The sequence below is a fragment of the Podarcis bocagei genome (genome assembly GCF_964188305.1).
Source record: "Podarcis bocagei genome assembly, chromosome: 7".
Lineage (NCBI taxonomy): Eukaryota > Metazoa > Chordata > Lepidosauria > Squamata > Lacertidae > Podarcis > Podarcis bocagei.
The window spans coordinates 70,666,103-70,680,902 of NC_138132.1; the positions used below are offsets into that span (position 1 = coordinate 70,666,103).

General features: G+C 44.4%; 1 protein-coding gene across 2 annotated transcripts in view; it reads right to left on the minus strand.

Moving 5' to 3' along the window:
- Positions 1–14,800, minus strand: part of TP73 (tumor protein p73) — a 72,917-nt gene continuing 58,117 nt past the window's right edge. Inside the window, exons 5-12 of one of the 2 annotated variants that reach the window (XM_081201540.1) lie at positions 14,322–14,431; positions 12,912–13,054; positions 12,098–12,186; positions 11,547–11,671; positions 10,460–10,614; positions 8,717–8,849; positions 7,794–7,887; positions 1–4,452 (exon numbers count right to left, since the gene is read on the minus strand). In XM_081201540.1, coding sequence (XP_081057666.1) covers positions 4,132–4,452; positions 7,794–7,887; positions 8,717–8,849; positions 10,460–10,614; positions 11,547–11,671; positions 12,098–12,186; positions 12,912–13,054; positions 14,322–14,431 — 1,170 coding nt within the window. In that variant the 3' untranslated portion in view covers positions 1–4,131. The remainder of the gene's footprint in view (positions 4,453–7,793; positions 7,888–8,716; positions 8,850–10,459; positions 10,615–11,546; positions 11,672–12,097; positions 12,187–12,911; positions 13,055–14,321; positions 14,432–14,800) is intronic. The other variant, XM_081201541.1, reaches the window with a different exon arrangement.

Sequence of the window (14,800 nt, forward strand, 5' to 3'; positions counted from 1 at the left end):
TGACGTTTGAAATCCATTTATTGTGTTACCCCAAGAAAGCTATAAAAATAACACATTTCCCCGCCCCTCCCCCTCAAAGATATCATTACAATAAAAACGAAACGAAACCTCACAATTCATGACAAAGTTTAAACTCCACTTGTGTTTCTTAAGCCCATGTTAAGGTGAATCCCAAAAAGCTTGGGCACGCACACCTGAGAGGGGTCAGGCAGCCACCAGAAGGACGAGATGCAGAGGTTGCCGTATCAGACATCAGAAAGTTTACTGGCCATTTCCAGAACAAACCAATGTAGATGGATTGTTCTTTGCCCTGTTTTATCTGGGAAATACAACTGCATGAAAGACCTGTGCATGAAGGAGGAGGAATCCCCACCCATAGAAGGGGCAATGGGGTCATGGTACTGGTTTGGCCTCATGCACAGTGCCGCATGGGAGCTGATGGCTTGTTGTCCATACACTGAGTGTGGACCTCTGAGGATTAGCCAGCGGAGATCTAACTTTGCCCCCGGTTATTCCAGAAGGGACTCTCATTCAGCACCACTTGTTACAGCAGGGAAAATTGAGTCAAAATAATAATGAGGCATCATAGATGTCTATGGGCATAGGGAGCTGGGCCCCACACACCTGTCCATTAGGGCACTGCCTCACCAACTTCAGCCTTGATTCCTCCAAGCTTACCTGCCTTCTCACTCTTGTAGAACTCGGCACAGAGAAAGAGGACAAAAGTAGTTACAGTGGTAGCTCGGGTTAAGTATTTAATTCGTTCTGGAGGTCCGTTCTTAACCTGAAACTGTTCTTAACCTGAAGCACCACTTTAGCTAATGGGGCCTGCTGCTACTGCCGCACCGCCAGAGCACAACTTCTGTTCTCAACCTGAAGCAAAGTTCTTAACCTGAGGTAATATTTCTGGGTTACTAGAGTCTGTAACCTGAAGTGTATGTAACCTGAAGCGTATGTAACCCGAGGTACCACTGTCGTTGGTTCTGCCTGTCATTGGTTCCAGAGCCACCTGCTTCGCAGCCCTAACAGGCACAAGCCCATCACTGTGGACAGCCTGGGTTTTCAGACTGCGTGGAAGCCTGTAAGTGCTGGCTTCCTTCCTCATATGTTCTTTCTCAACAAGGGACAGGGAGGAAGGCAGGAAAAGAAAGAGAAGGGGAGGGAAAGAGAGATGCCACTCCAGAGTTCCCTACAGTTATCTAGAGTGCCAACACCTTTCTTTCCCTTTTCGTGGTTTTGAATCTACCAGAGTAAGCTGTGGTTTTGGCAGGTGTATATAGGCCTAACTCTAGCTGAAGCCCAGGTAGGTCAACAACATGCACTCTCTCTGTGAATCCCATGGGTCTCCGTTCTCCAGTATGGCTATGAATTGACAAAATGTGATAGGCCTTTCTCTTGCAAACTGTGAACCTTGTATACCTCTAGGTACAAGTACACTTTACATGCATGTTTGTACACATTACTGTGCTGTGCTTCAGTCCTCGTATTTTTCCAGAAAGTGCGAATGAAGGCTCACCTTTGCATGCATACTAAACAAATGTACTCTCCCATCCCTGCTGCTGACTCCAGGATGCTTCCAGAGCTTCTGGATTTTTCCTTAAGCTGCTCATGACGTGTGCCCAACATTTTGAAATTTGCTAGTAACATAAGCATGCAGATGCACACGCACACTCACACACAGATTAATTATATATAGTAATACTGCTCCGGGAAAGCATTTTTCTGACCACTGAAGATGTGAGAGAGTGGGGGAAAGAACAACATAAAGTGCTTTAACTTGCTGCTGCTTCACAAGCACTATTGCATCTTGGCTGTTCCCAAAGTCTCAGCCCCTGCAGGACAAAAACACATGCACAGTTTTCAGACAGGATCTTTAACAAGGTGCAAATCTGGGTGCTCCCTAGAGATAGTCACTGAGTAGTGATGCAAAGTGGGTGAGAGAGAAAAGGAGAAGGATTTTTTTGCTGCGTAATGAGTGACAGATCTGTAGCATTTTGGCTGTGCTAGTTCAGTGGCAGGGGCAGCTGATGTATGTGTCCTGCTTTACAGTGGGCAGTCCTCTGAAAGAGTTCTCTCTTTAAGGGATGGAAGTCCAGAAGAAGCCTATTGAAAAACCAAGAAACACAAACCCAAACCAAAACATTTCCCCTTGCCCTGCAAGGGGCTTTTAAACAAACAAACAAACAAACAAAATCACACAGTGTCACAAAAGGGGGCTCTAAAATTCTACCTGGATGCTGCAACAGGATGGGTGAATTGCAAACTGTTCTTAGCAAAGACAAGAAAACAGAAACGTACAATAGCAGAAGCATGTGAAACAAGGAAAGTCAATGTCGAAAATCCTGGTCAGAATCAGGAGGAAATTTCCAGAGGTACCGATTATGTGTACCTGGGATAGAATGGGGAACCTCAGGCCTTCCAGGTATTGCTAGGCTACAACTTGCATCGTCCCTGCCACTTAGCTGTGTTGGTTGGGGCTGATGGCAATTGGAATTGTTAACAACATCTGGAGGGATTATAAGAGTACTGTGTCCAATTCTAGGCACCCGGGCTGGAGGGTAGAGGATGGCAATGCAAGAATCTGATAACCAAGCCTTATGAGGAACCAAGTTCATCTAGTCCAGCTCTCTGCAATGCAGGAATATGTAGCTGTCCCTTATGGAGATCAAACCTGCAATCTTGGTGTCATCAACTGAGCTCCAACCAATTGAGCTATCCAGATGATTTATTTAACAGAAATTATATACCCCTTGTTCATAGCTATATTCTGTTCCCAAAGTGGCCAACCTGATGGAATGAGTTGCTTTAAAGCAAGAGTAACTAACCAGTTGTCCTTCCAGATGTTGTTGGACTACGACTCCCATTATCCCTAACCTTTGGCCATTCTGCCTGGAGCTGCTGAGAGTTGGAGTCCCATAGCATTTGGAAACTCCCTCCAAAACCTCTTACCTTTCTGGAGTCTATTGAAATGTGCTGCGACAAAAGAAGAAGAAAGTTTAAAGAAAAAGAGAGCAACTTTCTTACAAAGCAAAATTTTGCACTCCAGCCAATAAAACACACACATTGCTGAATGCTACTCCTTATCACCTAAGCATGAATTTGTTCTGAAATCTAGGGAACATAACCCATCTATAGGGCTTCTAAGCAAGAAACAGCTAGTACCAAACTATATATCATTGTGTGTGTTTTTGTGTGTGGAGAAGTGTAATGACAGAGAGCGCATTTCTCCCAAAGATGAAAACTATAGCTTTTTTGATGTTTTGCTTAGGAATCCATTACAAAGACCAAATAATGATTTGGATTTGATCAAGCAATAAACCTTTGACTCTAGAAACAGTTGTGGAATTGTTTTCCTTTCTTGGGTAGGGGAAGAACAATGCCATCTTTGCACCCCCTCAGAAAGGGGGGAAACCTTGTCCATCTGTGAACTCTTCACAATAGCTTACATAGAAAATAAACCTTACAACATCATGGCGAGTATACTGTATATACAACGTGTGTGTACAAAGTTGTCTTGCTAGGCAAAGCCTTCACCCAGCTAACACAGATATCCCTCAGGTTAATCAAATCATAAAGAGCCGCTTTTCTGTTCTGCAAAGTACTGTAGAAAAACAAACACTTTTTTTTTGGCAGTCTGTTAAATAAAAGAAGTCCTTAAGTGGTTTGGTTCCAGTTGGCCATGGAGACCTCCCACGATGTACGATAGGTCAGCCCTGTTCTCACTTAAAGAAGTTAGGGGCTTGGAGACTTTTCTGATGAGGTGGAAGAGAATAGATAAAATGAGATACATGATATCCTTAAGGTACTTGATGCTGTGATACACATTTGACCCAGGTTTGCTACACAACCAAGTGCAACACAACACAGGGGTTTTTTAACCCAGTGCATGTCCTGCTGCTAAATGCAACTGCCAAATTAGCTACCCTTCGTGAAAAGGTACATTGCAAAGGACTGCATTTAAGCTCCAGAGCGCAACCGTCACGTCCTGCCCCAAGCTCTGAAAAAGAATACTTTTCGGTGGCTACCCGAAAGGCTCGTTCCGCCTGGCTGTTGTGCCAAATACCTTTCAGGTCCAATTGTTCAGTTCCTTGCCCTTAATTTGCTGGTTTCCGTGCACCTCTCTAGAGACACTCAGTTGATTTCTCCCTCTGTGAATTCCTCTTTGATGGACTGTTTGCGGGACTTGCAGTCTGGGAGGTCAAAGCCGAAGTCCGCCCACTCATCGGCCCCACTGCGGTTCGGGATGGTGATGGTGTGGCGGACGCGGAAGTGAACGGCTTCCATGACACGTTGCCTCTGCAGCTCGCCAGACGTGCCGATGGAGATGGTGGAGGCATTGCTGCTGGAGCGGATGAGCTGCTGGGCTCCGTAGTCGTGGCCCTGCTTCAGTTCCTGGAGGCCCCTCCAGATAATCATCCGGTACTGCTCCGGGATCTTCAGTGCTCCAAGATCCTGCAGAGAAAGGTGTTTGGGAGATTGGGTTGACAAAAAGGACTGGGTGAACTGTAAGAATATAAGATCAAGTTGCCAGATTTTTTTCCCAATGAATCCGGGGACACTTTCCAACTTCAATGGATTTTGTATGGGGTAAAAGGTAAAGGGACCCCTGACCATTAGGTCCAGTCGTGGCCACTCTGGGGTTGCGGCGCTCATCTCGCTTTATTGGCTGAGGGAGCCAGCGTACAGCTTCTGGGTCATGTGGCCAGCATGACAAAGCCGCTTCTGGCGAACCAGAGCAGCGCATGAAAACGCCGTTGACCTTCCTGCCAGAGCGGTACCTATTTATCTACTTGCACTTTGAGGTGCTTTCAAACTGCTAGGTTGGCAGGAGCAGGGACCGAGCAACGGGAGCTCAGCCCATCGTGGGGATTCAAATTGCTGACCTTCTGATTGGCAAGTCTTAGGCTCTGTGGTTTAACCCGCAGCACCACCCACGTCCCAACTTTGTGTGGGGAGTGATTTGTAAATCTTGGGACTGTCCCCAGGAAATGGGGACATCTGGTAACCTTAATATAAGAAGAGCCCGCTGCATCAGGCCGACAGCCCATCTCGCCCAGCATCCTGTTCTCACAGAGGTCAACCAGATGTCTTTGGAAAGCCCACCAAGAGCACTCTTCCCTCCAGTGTTTTCCAATAATTCGCATTCAGAAACATTACTGCCTCCCTCCACATAGCCATTGTGGCTGCTCATAGCCATTGATATCCCTCTCTAGGGATTTGCCTTATCCAGTCCTGATCTCTCTACCTCACGGCTACTATTTCAAGCTAAATAAATAATAAACAAACATGGAAGGCCCAAGTACTACACGTTTAACATAGCAAGTGCTCTGGCCCTCCATGTGTGATTCATGCAGGAGAGAATTTGGGGGAGGAAATGAGGAGACACAGAGGCCTAAACAAGCCTCACGTTCTTCTCGGAGGACTGATTTACAACACAGCCAGTTTTAAGTCCCACTCATGAAAACAACCATGGATTCATGCGCAAGTGTTAATTTAGTTAAAACAGTAAGCACTGTAATACGCTATTACAGCTTTCCCTAATGTTGTGCCCTACAGATGTTTTGGATTTATTTTGCAGGGAGTTGGCAGTACCACTGCCTCTCTTTTCTTGCTGATGATGCCAGCCATTTTTTACCGGCACTCAGATAACTTTTATGAAGAAATGAGTATCAGCACCTCATTGGGGGTTTTTTAAACAATGACAACAAAAAGAGATGGAGCCCAAAATGTCTGGAGAGCATCAAGTTATGAAAGGCTTCTCTGTTGGGAGTTAGGTGTGGGCATAACTCAGGAAACATGGAAAGTCTTCATGCAAAAATGGGATCTTTCTTTTTTAAAACAATAAAACAAAAAAACAAGCGAACACACAATGCTAAACTTTATGGGGTTAAGCAGCAAGCAGCTTTTGATTCCAGTCTAAGACTGTGCAACTGGCTCCAGGTGTTTGTGGAAGGAAAAGCCCTTATTCTGTGAGTTTTCTGTTCAGTGCTTGAAGCCCGGAGCGGAAAATGACATACAATGCATGGCACCAAAATACGACATGGTGAAGACTTGGTTCTGCGCAACATGTGGCATTTATTGGACAGACATGTGTGTAGGGTTCCCTTAGAGCAGCCTTTTCCAGCCTGGAAACCGCCAGACATGACTGGACTCCAACTCCCATCCCAGCATGGCTGATCAGCAAGGATGATAGGAGGGCAGAATGTTTGGGGAAGGTTGCTCAGGGGACAGTGGGTAGAGATACAGAACTCTGCCTAATTTCTGACCCATACCGCTTTCATATGTTTTTACCTATAATTCCCTTTCATCTGCCATTAAAAAACAACAACACCTCACAAAACCCATGCTTAACTGCATATTTTCTCCCAGAACATGTGTTTAAATGTGTGCTTTTCTCAGAATCTGTGTTTAAATATGTATCCTTTCAGAATAGGTTTTCCTCACAGAATACACATTTAAGGTATTTTCTCTCACAACACATATCTAAATGTCCGTTTTCTCTCAGAGCACATATCGAAATAGGCCTCCCCCCATGCATTTAAATGTGTATTCTTTCTCATATGTTTTTCATTCAAAATTCGTATTCACATATGCATTTTCCCTCAGAATATATTGTATTCTCTCTCAGAATATGTTTTCCTCACAGAATGCATATTTAAATGTGCATTTTTCTCAGAAGCTGCTTGAAGGTGTGTTCTTTCTCACAATGTGTTTTTTGCTCAGAATACATATTCAATTGTGCATTTCCCCTCAGAATACATTGCATTCTCTCTCAGAATATGTTTTTTCCTCAGAACACATATTCAAAGGCGCATTTTCTCTCAGAATATATTTTTCTTTCAGATTATGGGTTCTAACATGTATTCACTCTCAGAATATGTTTTTCTGTCATATTTAAATGTGTGCTTTCCCTCAGAATATGTATCTAGCTCAGTATCATCCTGCAAGCTCCCTATTGTCTACACTGATGGGTTTCAGGTGGGGGACATTTCCTACCTGGAGATACCTGGAGATTGAACTAGGGACCTTCTCATCAGATGTCAAACAAATAAATATTTGACTTTTAGAAGACATCTGAAGGCAGCCCTGTTTAGAGACGTTTTTAATGGTTAACGTTTGATTGTGTTTTTAATATTTTGTTGGGAGCCACCCAGAGTGGCTGAGGCAACCCAGTTAGATGGGTGGCATAATAATAATAATAATAATAATAATAATAATAATAATAATAATAATAATAATAATAATAATAATATTTGTATACCACCTTTTTCCCTAAAAGAGACTCCATGTGGTTTACAGAGTAAATCTGGATTATTTTGAAAGTTGCATGAAGTTTTGCATTAACTGTTCAGTGCTTGACAGAACTGACCACATTATTTCACCATTTTCTGCTATGTGCTCTTCATATTTTTAGAACAAAAATGCAACCAATGATTGTGTGGGAAAGTCACATTATTATTATTATTATTATTATTATTATTATTATTATTATTATTATTATTATTATTATTATTATTATTATTATTATTCTGCATGCAAAGCAGATGTTCTACCACTGAGTTTTTGGCCTGTTCAACCATACCTGAGTACCCAAGCTTGTGGGGAAGGGTGCTCTAAGTAATTGTCTTTATTGTTGAACTAATAATATCGTCAAGATATTTCTCCTGTGACAAGCATGCATTTCAGCTGATTGAGATCTCTCTCCCCCCCCCCTGCAATCCCATCCCCAAAAATGTTGTTTTGAGAGTGACAGCCCCAAGAGAAACAGAGCGACAGATCTTCTCGGTATTTACCTCTAGAGTTAAGTTCTGCAGGTGGTAAAGAGTCTGTAACCCTTGTGAAGTGAAATAGTCAATGCAGTTTGAGCACCCCAAACCTGTTAAAAAACTGCAGAAGAAGAAGAAAAAGAAAAAATATATAGATATATAATGGGGGGGGGGGTAGAATAATGTCCTCAGGTACATTAAACTCTTATCAGTAAGGTAATCTAGGAATGGTAAAATAACGGACAAGCTTCTCATATCCTAGGATGGCTCCAATAACTGATAAGATATTTTGTAATATTGAGGGGAAATGGTTCCCATAACATGTCCCCTTCCCCCTGCCCCGGCTCCCATTTAATGCTGACAGAAACCAATTTTTAAGAATATGATGGGTTAATAGGGACAGCGGTGGTAGGAAATGCGGCTTAAGGCAGGGGTAGCCAACGTGGCGCCCTTCAAATGTTGATGGACTACAACTTCCATCATCCATGACCTTTGGACCTGCTGGCTGGAGCTGGAGGGCAGCAACATCTAGGCCACATCCGTACCAAACATTTAAAACTCTGTGATGCCACTTTAAACATCTTGTTATCCCTTAGCTAAAGAAAACAAGTTGTGAACGGAGCGCTTTCTCTCCCACCCATCTCCCAACAGAACATTGCCTAAGCCAGAGCTTTCCAAACTGTGTGTTGCAACATGTTAGTGTGTCGGCTGAAGTGTTGTCACACGATAAGGGCCTGTATCATAAGGGGTTAGTTTAACCTTCGGTTTGCTAGCAAAACTGAATTACTGTTTCGCGAAACGATGCACGTCTAAAAAGTGTGCCACCGACATGAAGAGTTTGGAAAGCTCTGGCCTAAGCAAACCAGTTGCTACAGAGGTTAGTGTGTGGTTAAACAAAAACAAAACCAGGCGTTGCTGAGTTGACCCATGCTGAGCAACCTTCTTCCTACCTGACAAGGTTTGGGTCTGGGTTGTAGGGCGGAGGGGGCGTGCAATGCGACCCTGAGACCATGGACTGCGAGGGGTGCCCACCGTTCATTTCTCCATTGGACTGCATGGTGTGGCTGTTCAGCATTCCTGGCCCTGGGTTCAAGAAATGGCAGCAAACCAGCCTGGTGAGTTTGCAAAATACATTCCAGGTACAACCTTACACAACTCAGAGGCTGCCAACCCTTCGGGGCCAATGGGATCATAGAGAATGTTGAGAAAATGCCACAAAATGGCTGCAGCGTAGTGCAAAATGGATGCCTTGGGGTGGGGCATGATCAAAAATGGCTATCCCATGCGAAATATATGTATTTAGCGGGGACATTGTGCTGGCTCCAAAGTGGGCAAAGGTGGGCACATAGGCATCGATTGGCACCATGTGTAAGTATCACTGTTCCCCAGGTGCATGCTGGGCTTAGGAGGACAGTCTCACAATACAATGGTGCATGTGTGTACTCAGAAGTAAATCACACTGAGTTCACTTGGGTTTACACCCAGATAGGGATGTTAGAACATGCCTCAATCCATGCCAATATTCATTTGCCCTTTCACCTGACAATTTTTGTTCTGCTGCAGTTGGGTCTTTTTGCACATGCCTGTGTTCCATCTAGTCATCCTCTGATGCAACAAGTATGTATTTTTAAATGGTGTGTGGTGTGTGTGTGTAGCACATAATAGACACACACAAAGCAGTCATCAACAGATATTCACAATCCTTCCTTGCATGTTCCCTTCCAAAGTTAATAAATTTCCCTCTTAGAATGTTTGCAGCCAAACAACAAAGAGCCAAAAATGGCTTTGTGATGGGCCATTAGCCCATTCAAAGCCATCTATGGCTCCAAACCTAGCTATGTCCACTCAGAAGTAAGTCCCGCTGAATTTAGTGGGGTTACCACCAGGTAACGGTGGTTGATTTTGCAGCTCAGGGTAAGCTTGATGTCCTATCCCATTTTCCTCACTCAGGCATCAGGCAGAGACAGTTTAGCTGGTCAGTTACAAGTCAAGAATACATTGCAGGAAAGGAAAGCCATTTTAAATTTTATTTGTTTTTAAAACAGAGACTTAGGGTGGTCAAAAAACGGGCAGCCAAGTCCAGATGGCATCGTCTCTTCTTGGCTGTTGGAGGTGCTTCCCCCCCACACCTGATAGCCATTATTTTACACTTGAATCCAGTTTGCTAGAACCTTGGGAGTTTTGTAAAAAGAGAAAAAGGAACCACAAAGTAGCTCTCACAAGTTTGGGGAAGGGCTGTAGCTCAGTGGTAGAGTGTCTGCTTTGCATGAAGAACCCCACTCCAAGATCAATCCCTGGCTTCTCCAGGTAGAGCTGGGAATACCCCCTGAGTATGAAACCCAGGAGAGCTGCTGCCAGTCAGTGTGGACAACAGTAAGCTAGATGATCCAATGGTTTGACTCAGCACAAAGCAGCTGTTTACACTTCCATATTCCCAAATCGCCCCATCTCGGTTCCAAAAGGAAGAGTGAGGCTTTCCATTTTATTTAGAAAACTATATATCCCATTCTATACAGCCCTGAGAGGCTGGCTCAGGTAGCATGCAAGAAGCCCAAAATACAGGCACACTGAAATTGACTACAGGAAATGAAATGACAGGGTGTCTGTAGGGAACCAGGGAGATTCAGAGAAAGGGTGCTGCACAGACAATAAGAAAACATTTTTGGCCTTTTGCATTAGGTGCCTTGCCTTACCCATCGGCCCAAGGGTGGTCCCAGCGCCGGAGCTGTGCTGCGGGGGCTGCCCCACAAGCTGGTTGACGGATGGCAGCTTATTGATCCCTCCCGTGTGATGCTTGTTGATTGGCGAGAGAACTGGGCCATAGGAAGAAGGAGGCTGAAGGTGAGTCCTGCATGGGGAATAGAGTTTGGTAGTCAGGGGCAGGGATGAGTGGGAGGGTAGGAGAAGTTTGCTCCAGTAAGCATTCAATCAATCAATCAATCAATCAATCAATCAATCAGCTTATTTAAACTTGCGCTCTTTCCAATATGCAACAGTGGCTGCTAGAACACTAATAGCACAAAACTGGAAGACATCAAAAATCCCAACTATAAATGAGTGGCAATCAAAATTATTTGACTATATAGAATTGGCAAAAATGACACAGAAAATAAGAAACCAAAAAGGTACAAAGTTTAATAATGAATGGAATAAATTTATGACATATATTGAAACAGATGTAAAAAATCTAAAAATCACAGTAGGCTCGATATAACGCTTGTGACGCAAAGAGTTTTAAGAAAACGAAACTGCAGATAGGAAACCTTTTGTAACATATTCCAAAACCGAGTTGAAGGGAAGTCAACTATTGTTGTGTGATTTAGTTATGTAGTTATTGTAAGTTTAACTTGTTGGTGTTTTATGTTATGTAATGTTTTTCTTCTTTTTTGTTGTTTTCTTGTGTTTTGTTTGTCTTTTTTGTTGCTTTAATGTTTGGTGTTGCATAATGAATTTGAAACTAATAAAAAATAAATTAAATAAAAATAAAAATAAATAAATAAACTTGCGCTCTCATGCAAACTGCCATCCTGCAATAGCTGATGGACCAAAGGGTTAACCATCCTTGAAACATTTGAAATTTGCTGAATGGTTTTGAAAACATAGAATCCGCTCTTCTGTAAAAATACAAAGTGGCTTGCAACACAGGTGGTGCCAGAGCGAATTAGAGGCAGTCCCAACTAAATCTTGTTTTGTCCCCATCCTCCTCCAGCACCCTGTTCACCCTAATAGTGCTGCAAGTTGTTTTGGGGGAAGATTGGGGAAAGACAATTGGGGACTTACTGGCGTTGCAAGAGCTGTTGCTGTTGCTGGCGGTAGGAGTCGACCAGCTGTTGCGGAACCAGCTCCACCAGCTCCAGGCTCTCCTTGATCTTCATTAGGATCTCAAAGTTCTCTCTGCCACGTACCTGAATCAAGGAGAACAGATGTGAGTTAGAATCAAAAGAATCGGAAGGGACCCTGAGGGGGGGGGGTCATCCAATCTAACCTTCCCCCGTTCAGTGCAGGATCTGCGGCTGCAGCCTCTGCTTTCATCCCTCCAGAGTAGCAGAGCCCATCACCTCTCAAGATGCCTCTTGGACTCTTGGTGTCCCTTGCAACTCAATAGTTCTATGGTTCTATGATCACAGTTCAAATGTGCAATGGATCTTTTTTTTTGGGGGGGGGATGTTCATTGGGACCTTTTGCAGGCATCATAGGAGGCAGTGGTGAGTTCACTGGTGACTGTGCATGCCACCTTGGAAAGCCATGATCTAGTTTATCTTAAAGCGTGCTAGAGTGGCTTGACACTTGTACATGCACACAAACACAAACCAGTCTCAGGTGCTACTTACAGGTACGTAATATGTCTCTTCTTCCCCATGCCTCCTTTTCTTCACTCCAGCTCCCAGTGCTGGAATACCTTGAGGACTTTGCTTGAAAGCTGGGTGAGGGGAGAGAAGGAAACAATGACTGCTATTAGACAGGGCTTAATTTGAGCCAAGGTTGCGACAGTGCAAAGGCATCTTGGGGAGAATGGCGGAGAACCTGCAGCTCAAGGTGGTGTAATGCATTGCTGCCTCAACGGTCCATCATGGCTATAGATAAGACTTCTCTGTGAATTTGTCTAACCTTTTAAAGCCACCCAAGCTGGTGGTCATTGCTGGCTCCTGTGGTTGCAAGTTCCACCGTTCCATCTACAATTCTATGAGTCTATGGAGCTTTAAAGTGCATACCTGTGTCTAGAAACACAGTACAGTGGTACCTCGGGTTAAGAACTTAATTCGTTCTGGAGGTCTGTTCTTAACCTGAAGCACCACTTTAGCTAATGGGGCCTCCCGCTGCCACTGCGCCACCGCTGCATGAATTCTGTTCTCATCCTGAATCAAAGTTCTTAACCCGAGGTAATATTTCTGGGTTAGCAGAGTCTGTAACCTGAAGCGTATGTAACCCGAGGTACCACTGTACTTTCTTTTATCTCATGCAGCAACAGATAGGCAGCTTCCAGTGACCTGTCCATGGTCCTGCGAACCCTGTTCATACCTAGGATCCTACGGCCAATTAGCTCCAGTCATTTGGGTCATTTTATGTTTTGGTATATAGGAAGCTGCCTTGGGGGCAGCTGTCCTTTTTTAAATGCTGCCCACGATCCACAACCCAAAGACTTACTCCGCTTATTTGGGTTGCCATTTTTCGCCACGCTTTCATTCAGGGCCTGCTGCTCTCGGTAATGGTCCTCATCCGCTTTCCGGTCTCTGCCAGGACAAGCGCAGATTCGGCCTTCAAATGACCTCCTCCCCAAGACCTGTCCGCTGAGAAGCAAAGACAATGTCAATTCAGCAGACGTAAACCTCTATACCAACAGTGGGCTGTATCTAATGTTAGTCCTACCCAGAGAAGACCCACTGAAACCTATGGACATGACTACCTTGAGTCCATTAATTTCACGGGGTCTGCTCTGAGCAGAACATAGTTGGATGCAACCTGGTGACCTTGTTTATAATTATTATAATTATTATTAGACTTGTTACTGTGATTAGCAGTAACATAAAAACATGAATACAGTGTAATGTCTTGTAATGTTAACACATTCATTAAAAAAAAGTGCAAGTCACAAAAATATTCAAAACAATCCCTCCCTAAAAGAATGGCCGTGGAAAGTTTGGCAGCAAAAACGATAATCTTCCTAGTTTATCAAAAGCCTGAAGTGGGGAAAGATACATTTTTACTTGGCATCAACAATATGTCAATGAAGGTGTCAGGTGGGGCTCACTGGGGAGAGTGTTCTGCAGTCTGGGAGCCACAGCTGAGAAGGACCTCTACCTCACCATCCTTTTCCAAGCCTCCCTTAAAGAAGGAACCCAGTAGAGGACCTCAGAAGAGATTTAAGGGTCTGGGTGGGTTCAGATCAGGAGATATTGAGGTCTCCTACGTGCTACGCTGATACAGTAAACCACTGTACTAGTTGTCAAATGGGAAGGGGATAACTTTGCATACTTCCATGAGCTGCTGTGTGGTGGCAGTAGCGGGAAGCAGAAGAATGATAACAAAGGAGGAAGGTCCAAAGCCTGACTCTGGGTGTGTTAGGGCCAAACTAGATATAACACAGGAGTTGGTGAATCCATCTCCTGCTGTTATTTCTTCAGTTAATAGCATTAGAGGGAGGGCTGACTTGGTGTGGGTAGTGGGGGATGGGATCCAACCTTTCCCCTCTTGCCCCTAATTCAAATTCTGACAACACACACCCAGCATGGCCAATGGTCAGGGATTCACTGGCTTCCTACATGTGGTTTAGCACATCAGAAGGAAGAACCATCACCTTGGGTTTGGCATGGAAACAGATCAGAACCCAGTGCACTTGACATAAGGCCAATCTAAAAAGCATGTGCCAGTAAGCAACCTGTTGGCTGCACTTCACATGCATTTCCAAACTGTCTTCAAGGGAATACCCCCTATAGAGGCACGGCTCCAATCTTCATCTACCTTCCCAACCCAGCACAAATCAACCCCACTCATCTGACTGTCCATTGGGGAGTTGCATGTCCTCTTGGAGAGCTGGTGTTCACATGACTGACTCACTCTCTGGTCTCCAAGGTGATGATGATGAGGATGGGTCTCCTGTTCATTCCACCCACACAGCTGCTGTTGCACATGAAGTTGTAGAGGATGGTGGTGAATTCGGTACCCACCTGCCGAAGGAGAAAGAGGGGAGAGAAGGTGTGGTGAGCCATGTCTGGGATATGCATAACATTATTATTATAGCTGGAGGTGGGTGGGGATCTGGCCCATTTGCTGGAAAAGGACAGGGGAAAAGGTTAAGAGTAGAAGGGATCGGCTGGATGGGAATGGGTTTGAGGAAAAGGCATGGCTCAGCAGTACAGCATCTGCTATGCATGCAGATGGCACCAGGTTCAATCTCTGGCATTTCCAAGTAAGGCAGTATGAAACCTTGGAGAGGCACTGCCAATCATTGTAGACAGTACTAATCTAAACGAAGGGCTGTGCAAGGGCAGGAACCCAAATTCAACCCACAATTTCACAAACCAAACAGCCAATTC